Source organism: Rhinichthys klamathensis, unplaced genomic scaffold (assembly GCF_029890125.1).
Source record: "Rhinichthys klamathensis goyatoka isolate OS25496 unplaced genomic scaffold, OSU_Roscu_1.1 h1tg000135l_1, whole genome shotgun sequence".
NCBI lineage: Eukaryota > Metazoa > Chordata > Actinopteri > Cypriniformes > Leuciscidae > Rhinichthys > Rhinichthys klamathensis.
Genome location: NW_026606670.1, coordinates 1,446,606 through 1,472,245, shown reverse-complemented (window position 1 = coordinate 1,472,245; position 25,640 = coordinate 1,446,606). Strand labels below are relative to the sequence as shown.

General features: G+C 40.2%; 1 protein-coding gene across 1 annotated transcript in view; it reads right to left on the bottom strand.

Annotated features, from left to right (window-relative positions):
* The window catches only part of prim2 (DNA primase subunit 2), a 112,834-nt gene that overhangs the window by 8,169 nt on the left and 79,025 nt on the right, over window positions 1-25,640 (bottom strand). The window contains exons 10-11 of the mRNA XM_056257179.1: window positions 1,706-1,832; window positions 675-757 (exon numbers count right to left, since the gene is read on the bottom strand). Coding sequence (XP_056113154.1) covers window positions 675-757; window positions 1,706-1,832 — 210 coding nt within the window. The remainder of the gene's footprint in view (window positions 1-674; window positions 758-1,705; window positions 1,833-25,640) is intronic.

The window sequence follows — 25,640 nt, the reverse complement described above, 5'->3', positions numbered from 1 at the left end:
ATGAATATATTCTTTTTAAGAGCCTTTTAACATTGAACTTAATGGCCTTATTAAACCCAGCTCGTTAATTACATTAGCGTCAAAGGATTATAACTCCATGAGAACATTACAGCAAGGCTGGTCCATCTCATTTCACTGCCTAGCCCGTTGGAGCTGCTTTAATGTGTTAAAAAAAAGTCAGCTGAAATGACTTTTAAGAGTACTTTAAAGAACGCATCAAATCACTGGATACAGCAAAGGTCAAAGTAATCAACACAGAGCTGAAGCTGTCATTACACTGGAGAATCTTGAGTGTTATTTCTTTTTGTCATTAATATTCCAGAAGTACAGCAGATTCATTAATATTCCAAAAGTACTGCAGGATGGGGCTTTCAGGGATGCCTTGTTAAAAATGAATTGCACCATTTTTCTATGATTATTATACAATCGTATCATTTTAATTGTCAAGCTAATGTCCTTTCTACACAATATTTGGTAGATTTAGTTTGGTCTGTGGTTATGTTGAGGTGAATTTACACAAATAATTTTGAATGCCGAGTTGTTTTAAAAATCCCTTTACACTCTCAATGACACCTCGCTTAAAACAGACCCCCCCGTTAACCCAGTTGACACCCCTCTGTCTTTGCACATTGTGCTGAGCCTGCTAAATAGAGTGTTTTAGTTGTCGGACAAACCTGATTGATCCCACTAGGGGAGATTTTATAGGACTGCAACTTCTGTTTCAGTAGCTCAGGGTCGCTGTGGCGGAATGGACACCCTGTGAGGAAGAAGGAGAAAAGATGGAGAAAATGGGTTTACAAGCATCACAAACAGTCCAAACCAATATGTTCTACTGGAAAGTAGGAATACGACCCACATGTTTTTTGTGCCCTTGAAGGCCACTGCTAGATGGGGATACTACTTGTGGGGTTGTTTCCAAAAAAGGGAGCTAAATTATCCATACTGTATGATGGTTCAAATAAGTATTTTTGCAGTTATGATCATGTAATCCCGGGTGGAGATTCCAAGCAATTGATTTTGAAAATTGAGAAAATGTAAGATCTTTCCAGGGATTTATAACCCTAAATTGAATCCATGCACCCAAAGACTACCAGCAGGAAATATACACACACATGAATAATTGTTAATTCAATGAACAACATTTATCTCAGATAGAAATCTTCTGTAAAATTATAAATGTTTATTGTATTTCCTGTCATTTTTAAATCAAATGAACGCATCCTTGCTGAATAAAAGTATCAACATCTTTATATATATATATATATCTATATCTATATCTATATATATATATATATATAAAAATTGTTATAAACAACAATAAATCGATGCTACATTATCAATGGAACATTTCACTTAAACAAAATGCCAGTGATGTATAGCGTTGTGACAGTGTATTTTAGAAATGAATGCCCTCCACCATTTGGCACACTCAACATTAAGTTCCCCCGGCCTTCATAGTAAGCAGAACAGTGATGCTCAATTTTGAATCAATTTCACCTATTATGTGCGTTGCGAAAAGCAGGTGTTATCAATTAGGCAGCGTGGACTTTACTGGTATTAAACGTAGACTGGTATTTTTTTAATAAATAATTCAAGACCACCTGCGTACTAAACAGTCTTTTAATTAACTTCACTACAGAACTAAACATGGGCCTCGGGGGACCGATCGCATATAAAACCAACAGTCTGACTCAGTATGACTCACCATGGTAGTCGCCTTGGCTGGGTGGGTTTGACAAAATCACCTTCATGCAACTGTAGGGGGTGTAGTCAGTGCGCTTGCCTTCCTTCCCAAACATGTGGCGGACGCTGTAGGCATATGCTTTATCAAACTGCAGAGCAAGACAAAGACGAGAGAGAAAAAGAGAGAGACTGTGAGTTTGAGGCAGAGGACAGTAAAGCATGCAAGAAGAGGGGTAGGAATGGTGGGGAGGTTGTGGGTGAAACTAAGACATTGTCGTACATCAAGTGGGTTGTGGCAGGGCGTTTTCCGCTATGAAATATAGAGCTATTAGCAGGGACCTGCTGTAGCAGTGTCGCCAAACCGCAGACAGCTGTGACTGGATTATGGATAATGTGGCTGCTCTATCTCTCCCATCCCCCGTCTCTATTTCACTCTCTACACACAAATCTCATGTCTCTGAGGCATCGCCATCAAACCAAATTAAAAAAATTAATGCATGCAAAGGAAAGCCATTCTGTTGAAGAGCTACTACCTCAAGCAGAAATATAAAATAACTGTGTAAAAGGTTTAGAGAGCAAAGGAATTAACATTTATAATAACATTCTAATGTGCAATTTTCAATATATACATTTTTTATTACAAATAAACTACCGTTCAAATGTGTGGGGTCAGGAAGAATTTTTGTTTTTGAAAGAAATCTCTTATGCACACCTAGGCTGAATTTATTGAATACAGTAGTATCATGAAATATATGTACTCAACTGAGCTTTATTTATATAGCACCACTAAAAACAACAATTGTTGACGAAGGTGCTGTACACTATATCAAATATCATCAACATTTAACACCATGTACAACATAAATTACAGAACAGAACAGTCCAGATACAGCACAACTCAACTACAATCAAAAGCCAAAGAAAAAAAGTAGGTCTTGAGTTTTGATTTAAACTCATGCAGTGTTGAGGCAGTTCTCTCTGACCCTGTGGTCATTAAAAATCCCACCCTAAAAAAGGATGTCCTTCGAAAGAGTAGGGGTGTAACCCCAGCATCCTGGCCAAATTTGCCCCTTGGCCTCTGTCCATCATGGCCTCCTAATCATCCCCATATATATACACTGATTCATCACTCAGTCTCCTCTCCACCAATAAGCTGGTGTGTGGTGGGCGTTCTGGCGCAATATGGCTGCCGTCGCATCACCCAGGTGGATGCTGCACATTGGTGGTGGTTGAGGAGATTCCCCCCTTCTATGTAAAGCACTTTGAGTGCAGAGAAAAGCGCTATATAAATGTAACAAATTATTATTATTATTATTATTAGTTCTAATAAAAACAGTTAGGCTGTTCCAAAGTTTCGGTGCAGAAACGACAAGCGTTCGATCATTCAGTCTAGCCCGAGGAACATTTAACAGTCTCTGGTTGGATGAGAGACCTTCCAAGATTGTGAACAGATAATAAATCGGAAATATATACGGGAGGTAATCCATTCACAGATTTAAAAACCAGCAACAAGACTTTAAAATCAATTCTGTAGCGAATTGGGAGCCAATGCAGAGATATCAGAACTGGAGTGATGTGCTCTCGTTTACACACACCAATAAGGAGCCTAACAGCTGCATTTTGTACCATTTGCAGATGGTTAAGAGATGCTTGGTTAATACCCAAGGGAATTACAATAGTCAAGCCTTGTTGAAATAAAAGCCTGATTCATCCTTTCAAAGTCCTTAAAAGAAAGAAATGATTTTACTTTAGCTGGGACTCTGAGATGAAAAAAAAAATGGTTTTGACTACTGTACTAATCTGTTTGTCAATTTATCAAAAAACACGCCCAAATTCTTCACTAGGGGTTTCACACATGGAGACAAATGGCCAAAATTTAAGCAAGGACATATAGCAGCTTCTGAAGATTCAAAAACTATAATCTCAGTTTTGCCTTCATTGAGGTGAAGTAAATTTAGGGACATCCAGGCCTTTACATCCGCTAGACAAGCCAAAAAAAAAAACCCATGATGTTTGATCTGAGGGGCAAATAGATTTGGGTATTGTCAGTGTAACAGTGAAATGAGATGCCGCGTTTCTTAAAAATCGACCCCAGGGGAAGCATATACAAGGAGAATAAAATCGGAGCAAGAATAGAACCTTGAGGGACCCCACAAGTAAAATAAGCTGCATCCAAAGTAAATTAATCAAGATTAACAGAGAACCTTCTACTATTAAATTAGGATTGAAACCATTTAAGAGCATTTCCCTGAATGCTCATCCAGTGCCCCAAACGAGAGATCAGAACAGAGTTGTCAATCGTGTCAAATGCCGCACTCAAATCTAGCAGCACTAACACAGAAGACTTGCCAGAGTCAAGAGTCAGTAAAATATAGTTTAAAACTTTTACCAATGCTGTTTCTGTGGAATGGTTTTTCCTAAAACCTGATTGGAACGCTTCAAAAATCATGTTTTTATTCAGAAAGCTCTGTAGTTGGTGAAACACTATTTTGCCTAAAATTTGTCAGAGCTATCGGGTCTAAATTTGACTTTTTGAGAAGTGGAGAATCATGAGATGAAGAGGAGATATTTAGCCTAATATGCCTCATCTTATCCACAAAAAATTAAGAAATGTGTCACACATAGCAAGAGACTCAGTGGGGAAAACTCCAACAGAGGGGTTTAACAGCAGAATTTATAGTGGGGAAAAAATTGCTCTTGGATTGTGATAATTCTTTTAAACTTCTTAAACTTTGCTGTTTTATCACTTTCTGATAATGTACCAAATTGTCCTAAGTATTTATATATACACACAAAAAATAAATAAACAAATATATATATATTTTTAAGACCTACAAAGGACCAAATGTTTTTTTTATTAAGTAAATACAACCTCAGATGAACAACACATGACATATTAGACCATGACATTATTTATTTAAAGCTGCATTACGTAACTTTTTTGGGTTAAAAATAGGGCTGCACGATTTGGGGAAAACGTCATATTGCGATTATTGAGGTCAATATTGCGATATGCGATTGCGATATAATAAACAAATGGTTTCATGAGTCAACTTGCTTGGTTCTAAAGCAAAATGCACACACAGATTAGTGTGATAATTCTGAAATGTGTATTTCTCAACTCAAACTTGCAACAACAACTAAATTATTGATAACACCTATAATAAGCCATTGATGTCTGGATCAAAATTAATTTAATTTTAATTTAAGTGAACTTCAAACAATCCTCACATAAACCCATAATAAATGTCATATTTACCTGTGCTCTTCCTGTCTAACAGGTAGGACATATACAGAAATTGAATAAAGTTATCAAACAGTCTGCGCTGCATAAATGATAAATTATATGGACTAAAATCCTATTTAAAGCTACACAAGTTCTTTGGTCAAGAGCAGTGAGTGTTTTTCTCTGTTTCCTTTGATTAACTTTACTGACAGAAAGCATTATTGGAAGCTGGCCCTTTAAGAGTTGCTGACAGAGACGCGGATCTCACACGCGCATTATTCTCTCACAACTCTTTACGACCATCATAAGACTGCTCTTATGTTATGAAGACACTCGACAAATGATATTTTGGCATAATTGTGTGTGTTATTGTTCGTTCACTTCAAGCGGAAAGAGAACTGTATTCTGGCGCGCGGTCTGTGCATGCGCATGATACTGGCGCGCGTCTTTCAGTCAGGACATTCACAGGCAGCGCGCTCTCTTTTGACTCGTCTCGCTGAATGGTTTAAAGCATTCGCATGAATAAGAGTGGGATCATGTAACACTAGCATGCTGCGTTAACAGCCCTACTTTGTTTATTTCATATAAAATCGCAGTATTTTGCGTCATATAATCGCATAGGCTTGACATCGCGATTACGATTGCGATATGATTAATCATGCAGCACTAGTTAAAAATTATCCAAAATACATTTTTGAGCAAGTACATAACCAGCCAGTGTTCAAAACTATCTGCTTGCCTTAGCTCGATTCGGAAAGCTTGTAATAATGTTTTTAATTCCAGTGGTACTGGTGGATTTCCGCGGGAAATTCGACCATGTCTTTGTGTCATTACGTCACATCTGTACACATAAAGAAGGAGTCTCGGCTAGTAGGCTATATGCGTGTGAGGATGTTGGAGGTGGAGATTTATAGCCTTTTCTCACAGCATATTGATATAATTCTAATTAAACTTATCAGTTTGATGGCGGATCCAGAAAGGTTCAAACGACAATCACCAGTGACAACTGGAGATTCATCCATTGTAAAATGCAAAAGACTTCGAAGTGGCTACAGACAAAAAAGCGACTGCAACCGGGCCCTTAGTTGGTCAGAACAAAAGTGGATGTTACTTGTTCAGATAACATTTTCTAGTGAAAATTTTTATGTTGGTCATACTTCCGAAAAGTAGAATCTGTGATTCCGAATGACAGTATCCACACCGGCGCGGTGACTGACAGCCACACATTCTCCTCAAAACATTGGATTCATCCACGCTGTGCCGTGCAGAGGCACAACTAGGGCTGGGCAAAAAAATCGATTTTTCGATTAAATCGTTTTTTTAAATGTGGTCGATTCAAAATCGATTCTCAACGGCCACGAATCGATTTTTTCCATATTCAGGGCTCGCGTGCTGCGTCTTCTCACTCTGCACAAGGCAAGCGTCAAGCGCTGCAGGCGTCGATACACTCGTGTTTAGGACTCGGGACATGATTCACTTGCACAATCGGGCCAGCATTGCATCGTAACTAACGTTTATCATTTTCACGGCTTTTTTCAAGCAATTTTAAACTATCCTGTGCTCGCGCACTCGTGCATGTTTTTCATTGCGTGCAGCCTAAATCCGCCTCACAACAAACAGCTCGCCAGTAACAAAAGTTCTTTTTCGTGGATTATATCGCTTTAACAGTTAAAAACACGCAAAATGATGTCAAAACTCTGGTCTTGGTGAGTAACCTCGTAAAGACAGTCGGTTATGTCTTAAGCATAAAACGCGTGTGACAGGCAGTATAATGAAACAGTAATGGATCCGTGGTGCACTAGTTCTTAAAGTGAACGCAGCCATATGTGTCTGTCATTAATTTTGTTGTCAAAACAACATAATATAGCATTAATTGTAAGGAATCAGAATTAATAGCCTATGTATTTAATTCAGCCAGGACTAAAAGACTATCCAGTGTTATTTTACATTGGATTACTTTATTCAGTTTCTGTAGTATTTCTGACCTACCCAAAAACTTTTCTTTTTATGTCTCTTTATTTGTCTTTTTAGGCCTATTCTATTGTATTTATTTGTGCTACTTTTTTCAATTTAATTCAAAGATTGAAATCAAGCTTCCATGTGTTGCATAAACTCTTAACAAAAAAATTACCCCATTGTAAAAACAAACATTTAGGTGAGATCAATGTAATAAAAAATTGTCTAAAAAATGATAACTGATATTTAGACTGAGATTTGTATTACATCTATATTCATTATAGTCGAATCGAGAATCGAATCAGGAATTGAAATTCGAATCGAGAATCGAATCGAACTGTGAGCTTGTGAATCGAAATCGAATCGAATTTGAACATCTGAATCGATACCCAGCCCTAGGCACAACCCACGAAAAGTTGATAACTCCGCGAATAACTATTTATAATAGTTATATACTAATTGCAGATTTCAAACTGAGATGGCGACAAAGAGAAAAAACTACGGACTGCAGCTTTAAAGTCCATGTAAAGTCAAAATGAACCCTTTCACACGTACGATCACACCAGTGTGATCAGTCTTGGCTGGTCCCTGGAGCGTACGATCACACCAGTGTGATTAGAACGGTCAGTGCATCACGTGATCAACTGCTAAATTCAAATGGGCTTTTGCGCGTTGGCTGGCGCTGAGCCAGAAACCGACACACTCAGTGCTGTCATATATCTCAACTATTGAGTATTCTAAACCACATAATGTTTATTTTAGGGTTCAGACATTTAAATACACATAAGTACTAGTAAAACAATGATTTTAAGTTTGTAAAATACACACTGATGTCTATGGAAGCGGCAATAATAATCCTTTCCATTATAATAAGACGACACGTTTTATTCATATCAGATACACATTGTGTAAGTAGCTTTACATTTGACCCTATTCTTCTCCCAGTTCACCGGCCACTTACTTTCATGTATTTTGTGAGAAGTGGATGAATTGACGTGTTGTAAATCCAACAGATCTGATTCTCTGAACTGTAAAACAAACTAAAATGGCGCCGTCCATTGCGCATACAGCTCAACTAACGCGATCGTTATAAAGATGTTTAAATAACAAAACCCATCCACTTGCACATATTTGACAATCGGAATATCAGTGTTTCATGCTATAGCTAATACATTTGTGAATATTTTTAATAAAAAAGGAAAAATTACATAAAAGCAGATCATCATTCATTCAGCGATGTGTTGTGGTTGCGCTGTGTCACGTGACAAGCAATGGCGCGTCACTAGGGGTGTCACGATTCTCCAAATCTTCGATTCGATTGAATTTTCGCTTCTAAGGTCACGGTTCGATTCGATTCTCGATTTTTACTTTTTTTTTTTTAAAAGCACAGTTTGCTATGCCATTTTTAGAATATACTTTTATGCAATATAATATCTGACCTTTGTTCGCAATGTACCACACTACATTGTCAAATTTAAAACATTTATTAACAACATAAAGTGCTTATAATATAATATATTATATCTTTAGTCAATTGGAAACTTAAGCAAAATAACCTGCCATATTTTGCCATAACCTGCCATATGCAATTATAAAATGAAATCAGTCATTTTAAACTGTCTGCGAAATGCAATTGTGTTCAGCGGTGTCGCGTCTTCTCTCTCTCTGTCTCTCAAAATGGGTTGCACAAGGCAATCGTCAAGCGTGCTGCTCTCACGTTTCGGGAGTCGTGACATGACGGAATTGTCACTTGCATAATCGGGCCAGCATTGCATCGTGAGTAACTAAAGTTTACCATTTGCACATCTTTTTAAGTCTCACTAGTTTGAACATTCAAGCGATTTTAAACTATTCAGTACTCGCGCGCGCTCTGAGAGATGGTTTTCTTTGCACACATAGGCCTACATAAAGCCACCTCGCAAACAGGCAGATGACGACATTCAAGTTCACAAAACAAACAAACAGTTGTTGATTTAACAGATAAATCTATGTTTTTGTGGAGATGCCCTGCCATGTTAGTCGTGCTGCCAGTGGAAGAATATGGTACACGCACATAGCAGAGCTTGCAAACTGTGGCTTCAAACGTTGAACGCGAACGTTGACAACATAACTCACTGGAAATCCAAAATAGTTCTACACCGGTGACTTCAATGAAAGAGTAGACGGTTCAAGTTCTGTCGATGGGTCTCCTGCATCTGCAGTTGCCATGCTATCTTTTGACTGGCTGTAGCTAAGTTAGAGGAGGTTGACTCGCAGCACTTCAACACACGTGTTTTTTTCCGTGACATGGGCGTGGCATGGGCGTGGCATGGGGGCGTGGCAGCATCGACGATTCCATTTTTTTATTCGAAGTTCGTGATTGTGACTTTATTCCCTTACGCGTCACCATGGAAACATTAAAGTGACAAGTTCTAAATAACGGTCGCCTTGAAAAAATTAGAATATTTTATCAGTTAGAATATTTTAAACTTACGTGTGAAAGGGTTAAGTATGTGTTCTGAGTTTGTCACACCACAGAAAAATGTGTTATTAGCCACCCAGCCAAATTTGAATGATAAAAAAAGCCGCCAAGTAAATAAAATAAGCTATCAAAATCTTGAAAAAATGAAACGCTGTGCAGTGTCCGCTGGCTGCACTGAAACCACGCCCACTCGCGGGAAAGCTGCCGACGGTGATATTAGGTGATACTGCTTTCGGGACGGGAGGATGAAGACCGTGGCGGGAAATAGTTGGTTCGGCTCGATTCACCAGTAACAGCGAATTATCAGTGAATCCCAGTTGTCTCCGACGAAAGTTTATAAAACTACCCTGTGTAAAATGATCCCTACAGAGGCGGGTGTTGGCGGTGATCCTCAGCTCTCCATCAAGGTGGCTCTTCACAAAATTAATCCACCTCTTCTTAATATGGTAATTTTTCGGAAATTTAAATAAGGACACTGATCTGTTTTGTAAGTGATCGCATCCAGGTAATAGCCTACGCATTTCCGTGACGAAGGCATAGCTAGCTAGCTAGTAGCAAACTGTATGTAGGCTCTAGTAAAGCGATTGAGTGGCGAACTGATGCGAATGTGCTCTATTGTTAGGGGAGGGGCCAGCCTCAGGGGCTCCAGTGGGTCATCAAGTAGGGGCGTGTCCAGGAGCTCAGGGGCTCCAGTGCCATCAATCTGAGAAGGGTTATACACCCATTATATGGCCAAGAATTTGAAGTCCATCATTCAACAGTAAGGAAGATCATTCACAAGTGGAAAACATTCAGACAGTTGCCAGATCTTCCCAGGAGTGAATGTCCCAGCAAATTCACCCCAAGGTCAGACCGTGCACTGCTCAGAGAAATCGCAAAACACCAAAGACTCACCTCAGACTCTACAGGCCTCAGTTAACATGTTAAATGTTAAAGTTCATGGCAGTACAATACAGGACAAGTATGGCATGTTTGGAAGTGTCGCCAGGAGAAAGCTTCTCTCTAAAAAAAACAAGTCAGCACGGCTTAGGTTTGCAAAGTTGCATCTGAACAAACCTCAAGACTTCTGGAACAATGTCCTTTGGACAGATGAGACCAAAGTGGAGATGTTTTGCCATAATGCACAGTGCCATGTTTGGCGAAAACCAAACACAGCATATCAGCACAAACACCTTATACCAACTGTCAAGCACGGTGGTGAAGGGGTGATGATTTGGGCTTGTTTTGCAGCCACAGGACCTGGGCACCTTGCAGTCATTGAGTTGACCACGAACGAAGGTTTTTAGAGTCAAATGTGAGGCCATCTGTCCGACAGCTAAAGCTTGGCAGAAATTGGGTCATGCTACAGGACAATGATCCCAAGAACACCAGCAAATCTAAAACAGAATGCACTGTCCATACTTCAACCTGACTGAAATGTTGCAGTGGGACCTTAAGAGAGCTGTGCATAAACAAACGCCCGAGTAGGACAAGAAAAAACAACAACATATGAACATTTCATGTGGCTATTATCATACAAATTAAAAGTGACGTGAAATCTCCTTTGAGCATTACCGGGTCTTATTTGTGCTTTGCGCAGCTCTTTCTGTGTGAGAGCTGCTGTGTACATCACAGTCCACCTTGAGAAATATGCTGTATGCTTAGGAAACCATTACACTGTTTGCATTTGATGAGGGTCAGTGCATTCAATCTCAGGGCTGAACTCAATACACCAATCATGTACACTCTGGTAACTATCCAAAAGGGTAACCTAGCCCCCTGAGCTGGTTATGTCTCAGCTAAGAGATGGAGAGAGAGAGTAAAGACAGAAAAGAGGGGAGACAAAGAAATAGCAAGTAATAATCATCCACAGCACTAAGATGCCATTACCATGGTAATAAAACCTGTGAACTTGACAAGGTGACTATATACAAGGCTGCAATTAAACAGGCCATAAAATCAAATTACCCTATCACAAATTAATGACATGATGGGTCTATAGATTGAGGCAGCCCCTCCAGTTTTGATATCATTTCCATAGCCCACAACTCTTCTTGTGATCTGTTTTGTCCAAATGAAATTAATTTTTAACCTGTAAATTTTGTCTTGGTTGACTGAGATTCCATCCAGGTTTACATTTCAATATCACTACAGTTTGAGCCATGCTTGATCTGCTCTGAATGTGAGCTCTAAATCTAATCTGCCTTTACAGAGCAGAAATACTCCCCACTTGCACTTAAAGTCAAATAGTAAATGGCCTATTCATCGATTTTTTACTTAAAAAAATAAAATAAATAAATCAACATGAATTGCAGTTTGAAACCTGCTTATATAATGTGACGTATTTCTGAGTGAAACAGGATATTTGATGGGGAAAAAAAATGAGTAGAGCGGGACTTGATTACAGTTACACTGTCAGTAATTTTTTGGAAATTGTACCTTTATGGGTACAATAGCTCATCACTGGTGCAGTACCTTAAGGCGAGACACTACAGGTGAATAGGGCAATTTTTTTAAATAATAGATATCCCCATGAAACTTTCTCAGTTGATTACTTACACAAGTATATAAAAAAAAGGTATTACAAGTTTTTGAAATTTGTATGTTTAATTATGCAAATTAGGCATTATCTCATTAAATATGCTTAATTTTGCATATATTTTCGGTAGATAGATCTGAACATATGATAAAGCCAGGTGCAAAATTATTTTTTCATTTTGTTTACACACAAGATGAAAAAATAATTTCAGAGGGATTTCAGGATATATGCTTTCATTACCTAGGAAATCAAAATATACTGTCCATAGCCTTAAAAAATCAATTCTCGCCATATTTCTTTTATTAAAATGTCACATAAATCAGGCCAGGAATGATTTATAAGCAAATCCCTCTGAAAATAACTTCAGAATACTGCTAAGTGTATAACTGGAAAGTTTGGTGTACATCTCAGCCTGTGTATCACCTATGTACACCAAACTTTCCAGTTATACACTTAGCAGTATTCTGAAGTTATTTTCAGAGGGATTTGCTTATAAATCAGGCCAGGAATGATTTATAAGCAAATCCCTCTGAAAATAACTTCAGAATACTGCTAAGTGTATAACTGGAAAGTTTGGTGTACATAGGTGATACACAGGCTGAGATGTTTCTACTGTAGAATGACAAAAAACTCATTTTGAGAAAACAGCATTTTAAGATTTGTATTGTAAAAATTCATACTTTTTTTAGTGGAAACAACTATTTATAGACAATATCTTATCAAACCATTAGCAACAACAATACAAACCACCTAAATCACATTCCAACTTATAACACAGCATTTATGGCCTTCAACTGAACAGAAAAAGTGTCAAAAACACACATTTAAATGTCAGAGCACGTCACGTGATGCATCTGAACGAATCACGTTGTCAGAAATTGACATCAGCCAATGAGATTTCGGTTTTAGAGTTAAATGCCCATTGTACTTTCACGATAGGTGGCTGATAAAAAGGAAATTACCATATTTGGATCTGACAACAATGTGCAAGAGAGAGCTTTCCAACGGTGTAGTATGTGATGACAGGATGCAGATCGCGATCGCAGAGCAGCATGTTGATTATTTTAGAACGACAACTTTTTGTTGAATTTAGGAGAAATCAGACGCAAACAGACAAAGTGTAGTAAAATAAAGACCTAAATGTGTATTTTGGACATTTTTTCACCACAAGTCTGAAAGAAGACATGTTATTGAAGACAAATAGCCCAAAATCTCAAAATTGACCAGTGAAAAAAAACACACGATGTTTTTGCCTGCCATGTCTCGCCTTAAAGAGAAAACTTTGCACCTTATCTACCCTTAAACGGTGCATATTAGTACCCGTAAAGGTATATTTTTGCCTTTTTTTTGTTTTGTTTAAGAGTGCACATAAGGAATTGGGCTATATACAGGAATTGGGCTAAATGGGAGTTTGCTAAAATAAATCATTTTCTGAATAGCTCTTTGACTATTGTGTAACAATCCAACTGTCATTTTGACAAAAAAAAAAAAAAAAAAAACATTTTGTGACGGAACATTCTGGGCTAAATGCACTCGTTGTATAATGGTATTTTGACCAGCTGAGAACTCGTGAAGAGTTTATCAAATGTGTAAAGGAGTCAAAACAGTGGCAGGAATTCCTCCATTATACACAAATTAAGATCTGCTGAGAGGAGTCAAAACAGAGGCAGGAATTCCTCCGTTTCACACAAACCAAGATCTGCTGCAAGGAGATGCCGTTTCTGATGCCTGTACCGAACTGTAATGGGCAACGTAGCTCCTATGGCGAGAAAAAAACATGCTTCAGAATTCTGTCTTTTTAAGGGTTGCATCTTGTGACATCACATCCTGTTTATGGTTCATTTAGATGTCTTTGGTCCGTGTTGAGTTTACATTTCAGTCGAACCAAACCAGAGTTCGTTTGCAAGTGGACCAAGACCCACCTTTTCAGGGGTCTCGGTCCACTTGTTTGGTGCACACTAGGGTTCAATAGTGGTCACACTTATTCAAATGAACCGCACTAACAGAGCAATTGCACCAGAGTGTGTTTTCATCAAACCAAACCTGCCAAGTGTGAACAAACCCTTATATGTATGATAGGCCTATTTAATAATAGAAAAAAGTTTTTGGCAGCCGACGAGACCAGAGGAGAGCCAGCAGCGGATGAAAACACGGAGGGCCAGCAGGTGACTAGAGCCCAGAGCTACCCAGATGAGGATGATGACCTACGGTTGAATTAATGTAGGGAGGAGTCACGGTGGAGCCATGAGCTTGACCGACCAAGGTGATGAAGTGATCGGTGGTGACCCAGGCGGAGGACTAAGGCAGAGCCGGTGAGAGTGAGGACTGAGGCGGAGACAGAGGGAAGGAGGAGCCCGATGGAGCTGAAGGTGTGGAGGAATAAGTCCGTAGCAGAGGTAGAGTGGCAAATGACGAAGGTGGAACCGGAGGGACCAGGGAGCCTGTTACAGCCGGAAGGACGAAGGTCCCAGGACCCTGTCAATTGGAAGGCAGTTCATGGAGCTCTCTTCTAATGACCTCATGATCTGAATCAGGTGTGTTAATAATAATAGAGACATACAAAATATGCAGAGCGGGGGGCGGCAGCTCCAGGATTGAGAACCACTGGCCTAAGTGATGTCAGCAGAAAAGTTGTAATGAATGTGCATTAAGAAAGTAAATGGGGTCAGTTTTGATTTCACTCTGACTTTAAATGTTCACACACAGGAATCATCATAGGGTTCCCCGCCTCACAGAACTCTGGTGCTGACTCCCACGCTGTCAGGCAGTAACCTGCAGGCTTCAGCTCATTAGAATGCAACTAATTACTGTATTATGGCAACTGCCTCTCCTTTATGTATGCAAATGCACATCTGAGCCATTTCATATCCGTTCCAAAGTAAACCTGGAGAAAAATCTGTACCAAAATAAACTGAGTTAATCAGTCATCATTTGCTGCAGATTATAAAACAGGCTTCTGGCGTGACCTGTTCCTCAATGGTTTTAGGCTCGTCTCATTCCAGATGTTTTCTGGAAATTGACTGCTACATTATTACACTTGAAAGCTCCATCACTTCATAATGCTGTTCACTGAATGCAACAGGGAGAGGAATTTGAAATGTTTCGGTCCTGCATTTTCTTGCTAATTATCAATTGATTCCTCGGTAATATATGAATTAAATATATTATAAAATACAAAAGGTTCAGGTAAATGTTTAATTGTGTCTATCACATAGTAAATGTATCAAGTACATTTAAATGTAAATTTATTTACATCAATAATTATTATTTTGGTTGATCCCAAGATTTTTTTTTTAATTACAATTTACAAAATATATGAACAATATATGTAAACAATGTATTTTGATTTAGTAAAAAAAGTCAAGTTAAAAACAAAACAATAAAAATCTGAAGTATGTTTGTGGTCTAACACTATTTTTCAGTTTTCTCACACATACAAGAGTGAGAGATCCTGGATATGGTCATAAAGGCACCGAGTTATTGCAGGCATTTTTCTACAGTCGATCAGCACCTAAAAATTGAACTGGCCAAACAAAAGGAGTTTAAGCACTTTGCGACAAAAGGCTAGTAAAACTCGATTTAAGCTGCGACAGTCCACCCACTGTATTGAAGAGCTCAGGAGTAGTCGAGTAGGTGATTAACTTAAAAAAGAAAGAAAGAAAAAAAGACTGTCTGGCAAAGCTGCTAAAACACAGCTCACTGAATTCATAGTGTGTCCTGTGGGACTACAGATAACATCAAGGAAATCTCCCTCTTTTTGTCACAAGCACACGGATGTATGTGCAGCAGACAGACGCGGTATGACCATCGGCAATGCAGTTTTTTGTGACCGTAGTAAAAGTCCATATTAAATTGACGCCAAAAAGTGGCAAGAATGATAAAAGATACTGACTTGCTACAATGAGATAATCTCTGAAAATGTGAAGTGTATCACAGCAATGACAACAGTGAAAAATGTACATAAACCTATTGAAGTCCAAAATCACTGTTCATGGTGATACAATCAGAATTTCATATCTCTGACAAAAGGCAGTACTTTATATTCTTAAGAAATGGAGTGTGGAAGGGAGTGAAAACCACTACAATTTCTTAAGATTGCTCTGTAAAGGGAACAGGAAGACGAAATGTGAGTTCAAAAGATGGATGTCTCAGCAGAGGCATTAGGCACAAACCCAGATGAAAAGAGAGGTTGGGACTAGCTCTGAATCTCAATGACAACCATGACTAAAGTGCCATAGATCTACTGTTGCTGTATTTAAACACTTGACAAATGTGCACAATTGCAACTGTTTGCTGTCCCATACAATTGTTGTCTTATTGTATCTTATTGTACGATATTATATATATATATATATATATATATATATATATATGATGATTTTATTGCGGTATTTAGATCAGCTCACGTTGCATTAGATTTCTTTTTACATGTTTTTTTTTGCAGCAGCAGCAGCAGCACTGGGCAGTATAACCAATCGCACTGGTTTATGTTGAACTTATGAATGCAACGGCCAATCAGGGGTGTTTAGATTTCATCGCTATTCTAATTTTCTTATTATAAACAACAAAGCCCAGATACAAGAAAGATTCATTCTGCAGTGTAGACAGCCTCAGTGATTATAATGGGAGTTTTTGCGTTAGTGCTTATTAGCGCTAGACTAAAGTTATAAATGCTTCAGTGATGGGAACTGTCCTTTGCTCACTCTCTGTATAATTTATTCTCATTTTGAATAGCCATTTTGTTTTTCATGCAACTAAAATGGGTGTCCAATCATGCTCCTGGAGTACCACTGTGTCCTACCAGGGAGAGGTGATCCACTGCATGATCTCCTACAAAACCACTCCCAAACCCTGAGGGGGGGAGTACGTTTGTTTAGTCTCGTGTATGGCCCCATTTACCCCAACTGTCCACTCGTATTAAACCCCCTTGCTCCCAAACTTTTCAACAGTGTCAAGGCCTGAGATATCTCGCAGGGAACGAACAGAGCATCATCCTAACCAATAACTGTTCTCTACTGTTTGAATGCATGCATAATGATCTCTCTTCACAGTTCCTATCCTGCATGTTCCTCTGTTACTCACTTGCTTTTTTCTGTGTCAATTAGCGCAGTTAAGCTATTGTGGCGCGTGCAGACTTGACTGAGTAAACAGCATGAACATTTAGGGGCCTGAGTGATTGAGAGGGTCTGGTTTTCTCCAGACAGCATGCAGGAGGAGTTGCGGGTCCCTTAGGGGACCAGCACTCTAATTAAACAGGCAGATGCTGTGGGGGGAGTGGGGGATGTTTCAGACAGCCAGACCGGTAAACAACGCAGCCACTTTTGTCACCATCACAGTTCCTTGTAGAGCAGTTACCTTTTTGACACTAGGAAGGGGAATCAAATTTTTCCCATAAATTATGCTCCTCCGTCTCCCTGAGGGAAACATTAAGAGACGGAGGCGAGGAAAAGAATGTGAGAACGTAAAGAGGCACTGAGACAGGTTTGAGAAAGATTCTCATTACTCCATGTCAAAACACCTCGATGCAAACCACAATCTGAGACTGAGACTAAATGATACTTCCGGCCACAGTATATCTTTTGTTTTACGATTACAATAAACCGGTTTGACTCAAAAACAATAAAATCAAATGTTTGCAGGATAGAAATGACCCACAAGAGCCAATCTGCGGGTTTGATATTGTTCCCATGTGTTGCAAATCCACAAGCTGGACTTTCTGGTGCTGAGGCTACTGGTGGAGAATAATAATAAAAAGGCATCATGGTTCAATTAAATAGAAATAGGGAGGTGCGAGATGCCCTGCTCCCAGCATCCATCCTTTAAGCCCCCTCAGCATGGGTGAATAAGCCAAACAGTGATTCATGCGCATCAAAGGTTACTGGTAAAATGCTCAAACGTATTGTAATTACCTTTGTCTTTTCGTGGAATATTTTGCATGCTAATGCTCTTTTAAAGCAGATTATTCACCCCATGCGAATGTTAAATGATTCAGCGCTGTATAAAGACTAAAAATGACTAGACATACTTTAGAGAGAATCGAGATGACCTGCTACGTAATTATTTTAAATGTTACGCATCCATAAAGCAACTCATGGCTGGATTATTCAGAAAGCAAAAGCTTTTTCTTATTGATTAAAGCCTATAATCAGAAGACAGAAGATCTCTGGAGAAAAACAAAAGCCAGTTTTAAATCTTAAGAAGTTTCTCACTTTTGTCCTTCCTTTTTGAAGTTTGTTGAATAAAATACAAACAAACTTACTTGAAACTAGCTAATTAGTGAGGGAATGAATATTTCAATTATGTTACTTAATTAAATAAATAAATAAATAAATAAATATAATGAGGGACAGTTCTTTAATCATCCTTAATTGGGGAGAATTAAAATAAAAACAACACCCGTATAATAATAAGTGTATCATAACCAGGTTCAATGCAGTAAAGCTACGAGATTAAAGATTTTTGCATGTAAATCTGAGTTTCTGTCTTAACCAGCCATGGCAGGACAATTTATCAAGTTTAGACTTTTTCTGTGACATCACACGGGATACCCCCACCCACTACGAAATCACATTAACAACTGGACCTGTATCTAGAGATCAGAATAATCTCAGGAACTTGGGCCACTGAGCAACCGCCTAGAAACCACCCAGAATACCCCAGAAACCGCATAGTACAGCCCTGGTAACCATTCACAAATATTTTCACACCAAGACAAATTTTCAGTGCGATAAATATTTTAATTCGAATAAACAGCTGTTAATGCAACGATACTGACCGACAAAAACATCTGCATGTCAATGCAACAGTTTTTTTTTTTCTATCCACCTTATTTTTCACATAAGAGTGGGTGCAGCAATTTGTAAAAGTAATGTGGTTGGCTAAAACCAAATTAATTTAGTTTTGGTACAAAAAAAGCTTGTTATGCTGCAAGATATTGCAAACTGGTATTTCTTACCCTATTATTTTAATGTAGTGGCTTAATTATAAACACGCTGGTTTGTAGCGCAAACAGTTTTATTATTTACAGCTCTTTGTTATTCTTCTCATTATTTCCCTACAGTGGCTGATGAACCAGAAGTCTCACACATTCACAGAAAATAGCTTACTTCGCGTTTAAAAATTACGGTGGATAGGGAGGAGCGTATGACTATTATGACTATTTTTCCAGCCGACAGTGAATAGCAGAGAAAGAATCCAGAATCCAGCTTTCTTTGCTATGTATTCTTGAATTTGGTGTTGATTAATAAACATCACAGCAAATACGAAAAACTGCACAGCTTTTTGAAAACATGTAAATACGGTTTTACTTCCCTCCATGACAAGTAGGCCTAGCTGTCAGAAACAAAGTTGTGCAGCGCTTTGTGTATCAGGGTATTTCTGCTCTTCTATAAGCGACGTCTACTGTTAGAGAGTGAATTGCATTCAGATTTTCAAACAAATTTTCATACTGAACATCTGTGTTGGTGTGAACAGACCTTTAATATGACAAATATAGTTTATATACACATTATAAGCCAGTAAAGCCACATGCATGTGTCCAGACTCTTCCTCATGGCTGAACAGTAGAAAATCTTGTGCTCAAGATGTGTCCCTCCCTTGGCAGTGGAGAATTGATATGTGAGCAAGTCTAATGAGCGTCACCCTGGTGCACCTCACATTGTGCTCACTCAATCAAAATGAATGTTAACAGCAACCATTTAGCCAGAGAGGAGCATGGAAGGCCATATTTGCCTGGCCTTAGCTGGCCCTGGCCCTCTGCATGAATGAGACACCAAACAAAGTCCATGCCACTGATATCTACATATCAGTGGCATGGACTTTGTTTGGTGTCTCATTCATGCAGGTGCTCATTCATGCAGGTGCTATAAGGGTTCCTCGCTCCAAGCAGCAATCAGATAGATCAGCCACGGGGTAAACAGTAATTTATTCATCCAAAAATCAATGACTCGTGACAATATTTTGCGTGTAAACCATTTTGGTGCTGCATGCAGAATGTTGTCAGGTGAATACGCAGTTACTTGTACTATAATTATAATCATAATTATTTATCATGATTACTATTGCTTTACTGTCAACTGAAGTGCAAAGAAAGCATACTGCACATTCTTAACCCTGGACCAAAAGAGATAGAAAAAAATCACAGGCAAAATAAATGAATAAATAAGAATAAAAAAAAAAGAGAAGGATTTTATCAAACCACCAGAGTTCTTTTTTACTCATCAGGGGGTGCATAAAAGCTGAACTGGATATACAGCTACCGTTAAAAAGAAGTGTATCTAAATGGCAGCATCTCTTCACGCATGCTAAAGCAGACAGGACCAGAAAGCTGTGAAAGGCAAAACAACATTGAACCAACTCCTTCATAAAGAAACCCATAGATAGTCTATCTGTGACACCCACTACCAAAAATAAAAACGAGTGGTCCAGACTGAGATGTTGCCACGGTTGTTTATTTGCTAGTGAAAGTGAAATGCTAATGGGAGCTTTGTGCAGTCTGATATCCTTGACACCTCGCATACATCACTCATAGTGCTGCGACCTGCATCCCACAGACTCCGCCATCCGCTGGTTCGTAAGGAAGGCTGCGTTCCTTGTGAGTGGGTGGACCGAGTTCCACCTGAGAGGGCAGACTGAGGGGGACGCAGCCACCCTGGAAATGGGGCACTTTTGCGAGTGGCGGTGCGTGACCACCAGAGAATGTGTTTGTCTGGATGTGTTCTTTTATTTATTTATTTATTTTTTCACCTCCTGACTTCTTCCAGAGGAATGGTTGGCGGCTAAGAGAAGGAATATTTGTAAATGGACACCCTGACTGCTTTTGAGTCTGTGAAAGTGGCTTAGCAGTAGTAAAAGTAAAAGCACCTCTTTGAACTCGAGCATGTTTGGTGCTAGGAGTGTAGCATGGCAAAATGTTCTGTGCTTCATCTTTAAGCAGAGGCAGCACACTGTAAAAAGGTTCTTTCTTACACAATGACTGTTTCCAAAAAGATTTTAACAATTTGCACCATTACAGTAATAAAAAAACAATTTGTCTAAAAAAACAAAGCACTAAAAATCTATTTAATTAACAATTTATTCCCGTGATGGCAAAGCTGAATTTTCAGCATCATTACTCCAGTCTTCAGTGTCACATGATCCTGCAGAAATCTTCTAATATGCTGATTTGGTGCTCAAGATTTATCATCATCATTATCAATGTTGAAAGTGGTTGTGCTTCTTAATATTTTAGTGGAAAATGTGCTTTTTCAGGATTCTTGGAAGGTTCAAAATAACATTTATAAGTAACATTTAACAATTCATTTGACAAGGTAACTGCAAATGTCTTTTTAATGCATCCTTACTGAAATAAAAGTTCTTTAAAAAAATAAAACTACTGATCCCAAACTTTTAAACTGTGATGTAAATGTTAGATAATGTGGATTTAAACTTGCTTGCTATGTAGGGACACAGGGATGCTGGATCCTATCACAGCAACTCGGGCCACAGGCAGGGAAACATCCTGGATGGATAGCCAGTCCATCGCAGGGTTAAACTACTTTGGCATTCTCATCCAAATTTACTCATTCATTTCTATGCTCACTATATCTGTACTTGAATTTTGCTTTAGGGAACATGTTAAGAGCAAGGACAAAAACAAAGAACAAGGAACAGAGGATATGAATATTAGATTTCCCCGCTTGACTGAGCACAGAAATTTCAGATGGTCTTGTGCCACAGCACTTTTAATACAAAAAAAAAATTGGCCTGGATTTTGATTTTCTGAAGGCCAGCCATTGCTAACCATTCTTGTCCTGCGAGTCCTATTTTAAGCTACTGCTGTGGAGGCAAGTGTGGAAGCGAAGCAGCAAGAACTGGGATAGCGTTTGAATACACAGCTACAGGGCATTATATCAAAAGAAAATGTAATTGCTTTGCATGGGGGCACTGGTCTTTACATGTAGGGTGGCATGTGTCCACTAACTTCATCTACATACTGGAATGGGATTTTTTTTGGTTTTACTGTAAAGGTCAGTAAAAATTAATTTAAAAAAATCTAATGAATTTAGACAGTATGCAATACAGTGGGTGTATACAGCAGTCAGGTTCTGGAAGTAAAAATCCCATACATATTCTCCATAGAGGAATTGATTTTTAACAATACCAAAGATAAACCTGCCATTTGCTCTGAGGTTGTTTATCAATATCATATGCTTTTGTTGAAGCCATCAGTCAACATAAATAATAGTTTAACACCGAAATTCCTTGTGTATATAAATGCTTTATCGTATTCAGACCAAACTTCGTACATGTCATCACAAGCATGACCTGAGGCTACATGCTGCGTTTCGGTGCAGCGCCACCTACTAGTCCGGAGATACGAAAAATGGCTATTTTTGGTTATAACTTCTGAACAGTTTGTCCAAAAATCATAAAAGTTAGATTCGACTCGTTAGATTCAGGGCGTCATGCTGAGTCGACTGATATCCAATTTTTCCATATCGACCATTTTAGGCATCAGCCATTTTGAATTTTGCACAAAAATACTGTATTTTATGAACGCATGAACGTATCATTACGAAACGCTAGTTACGCATGTAACTGTGGTTCTGTGAATTCTGGATGACCGCCAGAGGCAGTGTAAACACTATGGATTATCGCAGCGCCAGCTAGATAGGTCGAGAGAATATACCAACAAAGTCACGTGGCGTGACGTATGCTGAGACTGGAGGGTAAAGCTACAGTAGCTCAGCACTCTACCTCGGTACGCCTTTCTCGCGCATTCCGAGTGACAGAGAACTCTGGCGGTCATCCAGAATTCACAGAACCACAGTTACATGCGTAACTAGCGTTCTGTTTCATTCTTACTGACCGCCAGAGGCAGTGTAAACACTATGGATGACACATACCAACATAGTCATGAGGAATGCCACCCACCTGATGAAATTAAGGCTGCTCCAGAAGAACCGCAGAACTAACGGCATGATGAGCAGCAACGTTGACCTTATAAAACCGGGCAAACGTGCATGGAGAAGCCCAGGTAGCAGCAGTGCAGATATCCACCAGGGAAACTCCTCTAAAAACAGCCCATGAAGATGAAATGGCCCTAGTGGAATGGCAAGTTAGTCTCCAGGGCAGTGGTCTCCCTGCCGCCTTGTAAGCCAGCGTAATGGTCTCCACTATCCAGTTCGACAACCTCTGTTTCGACACTGGAGCACCTTTCTTCACACCACCATGGCAGACAAATAACTGGTCTGACCGTCTAAATTGAACAGTAGAGTTCACATAACACTTCAAGGCCCGAACAGGACACAAGAGTTGGGCACTTGAATCGGACCCTGAAGAAGTCTGAAAGGAGGCCAGTTCAATATGCTGATTTATGAACTGAGGAAGAAGGACCTTCGGAAGAAAAGAAGGATTGGGTCGTAGAACCACCCCGGAGCCATCCGGTAACCAACGCAAGCACAGTTCACTAACAGACAACGCGTGCAACTCACTGACTCGTTTCGCAGTAGCAATAGCTAACAAAAAAGAAGTCTTCAAGGACAACCATTTAATGTCAACATTTTGCAAGGGCTCAAACTGGGGTGAGCACAGGAATGCAAGTACGAGTGACAAATCCCACACAGGAAAATGAGGATTCCGAGCAGGGTTCAGACGGCGTGCGCCCCTCAGAAAACTGCAGACAAGACGGTGAGAGCCAAGAGAAGAGCCACCAACTGGAACATGATATGCAGAAATTGCAGCAACGTACACTTTCAACGTGGAAGCTGCTTTTCCTTCCTCCAGTAAACGTTGAAGAAAACTTAAGACACGCGGAATGTCGCATGTTGCAGGATCGAGCCCCCGTTCCTTACACCATGCAGAAAAAAGCTTCCAACGGGAAGCATAAATCTGTCGTGTGGAAGAAGCCCTAGCATTAGAGATTGTGTGAATAACAGCAGGGTCACAATGCTCCAGGGAAGGATTTAACCCAATGGCCAGACCCAAAGCTGCAGACGAGCCGGGTCCGGGTGCCAGACACTGGCCTCCAACTGGGAGAGGAGGTCCTTCCTGGGGGGAAGCTTCCATGGATTGCCTGTCAGAAGTCTCAGCAACAAAGGAAACCACGGTCTGGCTGGCCATCGTGGTGCCACGAGTAACACTCTGTGCTTGCACAGGGAGATCCTGTGCAACGTCTCCCATAACAGAGGGGTAGGTGGAAATGCATAAAGCAGGCAGTTCGGCCATTCGTGAGACAGCGCATCCTGGCCCAGGGGGCTCGACACTTCTGTCCTTGCGAACCATAAGCGACAGTGGGTGGTCATCTCTGAAGCAAAAAGATCCACCTCTGCTCTTCCAAATCGTAGCCAGATCTCCTGCACTACATCTGGATGAAGCCTCCATTCTCCTGGATGTACTTGATCCCTGGAAAGAGCATCTGCTGTCTGGTTGCACACTCCTGGAATATGAGCTGCCCTCAGTGAAGCGAGTCGTGGCTGACACCATGTCAGGATCTCGTGAGTCAACCATAGAGACCTGCGGGATCTCGTACCGCCCTGGTGGTTCAGATGGAACACTGTTGAGGTATTGTCTGACCGAACAAGAACATGGCGGCCTGCCAGAACCGGCATGAAGTACTTTAGAGCCAAGAACACTGCCCTGAGTTCTAGCAGGTTGATATGTTCCGCGGCCTGGATCGGAGTCCAGCGCCCGGAAATACCCCTCCGATTCCACGTTGCCCCCCATCCTGTGAGGGAAGCGTCTGTCGTGACCAACTCCCGACGAGAGGGAACAACACCCAGGGGCACTCCTGCCTTCAGAAACTCTAACTGTCTCCACCGCCTCAACGCACATATGCAACGGTGAGAAATTATAACCAGTTGATGACGATGTCTGGTGGGATCTAGCCGCAAACTGTTGTTCCATAACTGGAGTGGTCTGAGATGGAGTAAACCCAGGGGGATCACAACTGTAGCCGCTGTTAACATCCCTATCAGTCGTAGGACCACCTCGTACTGCAAAGACACACCCGGACGAAAGCGAGCCAAAAGTTGTAGAATGTTTGTCACACGTTCCTGAGATAGGGAGGCAGACATTAGGCAGGAATTCAGGGTCATTCCTATGAACGTAGTGGTCTGTGATGGAATCAAACGGCTCTTTTTCTTGTTCACAGAAAACCCCAGCTTCTGCACATGTCTCAAGAGCAGTCTGGAGTCTTGTACGGCCTGCTGCTCTGTGGGGGCACAGAGAAGCCAGTCGCCCAAATAAGGAAGAATACGGATACCTCTCATCCAAAGAGGAGACAGAGCTGCGCTCACACACCTTGTGAAGACGCGAGGAGCAAGGGAAAGGCCGAAGGGTAGCACTTTGAACTGGTATGCTTGATTCAGGAAACTGAAACGTAGAAACTTTCTGTGATGTACAGCAATTGGGACGTGAAAGTATGCATCTTTCAGATCGACACTTACAAACCAATCGTCTGCTGTCACAGACCGGAGAACATCGGCTGTGCGCAGCATTCGGAAGGGAAGGACCTTCAGGAACAAATTCAGAAGCCTTAAATCGAGAATTGGGCGGAAACCACCGTCCTTCTTTGGAACAAGAAAATAAGTTGAATAGAACCCGTCTCTCTGAACGAGGGGATGAACCTTTTCTATGGCTCCCTTCTCTAACAGTGAACAGATTTCCAGAGAGAGAGCCACTGCGCGAACCGCGTCTCTGACAATCGTAGGAACAATTCTTGAAAATCTGGGAGGCCGGCGCCGAAACTGTAGAGTATATCCCCTGCTCAGAGTCGCCAACACCCAGGGGTCTGCTGTGTTGGATCTCCAGTACTC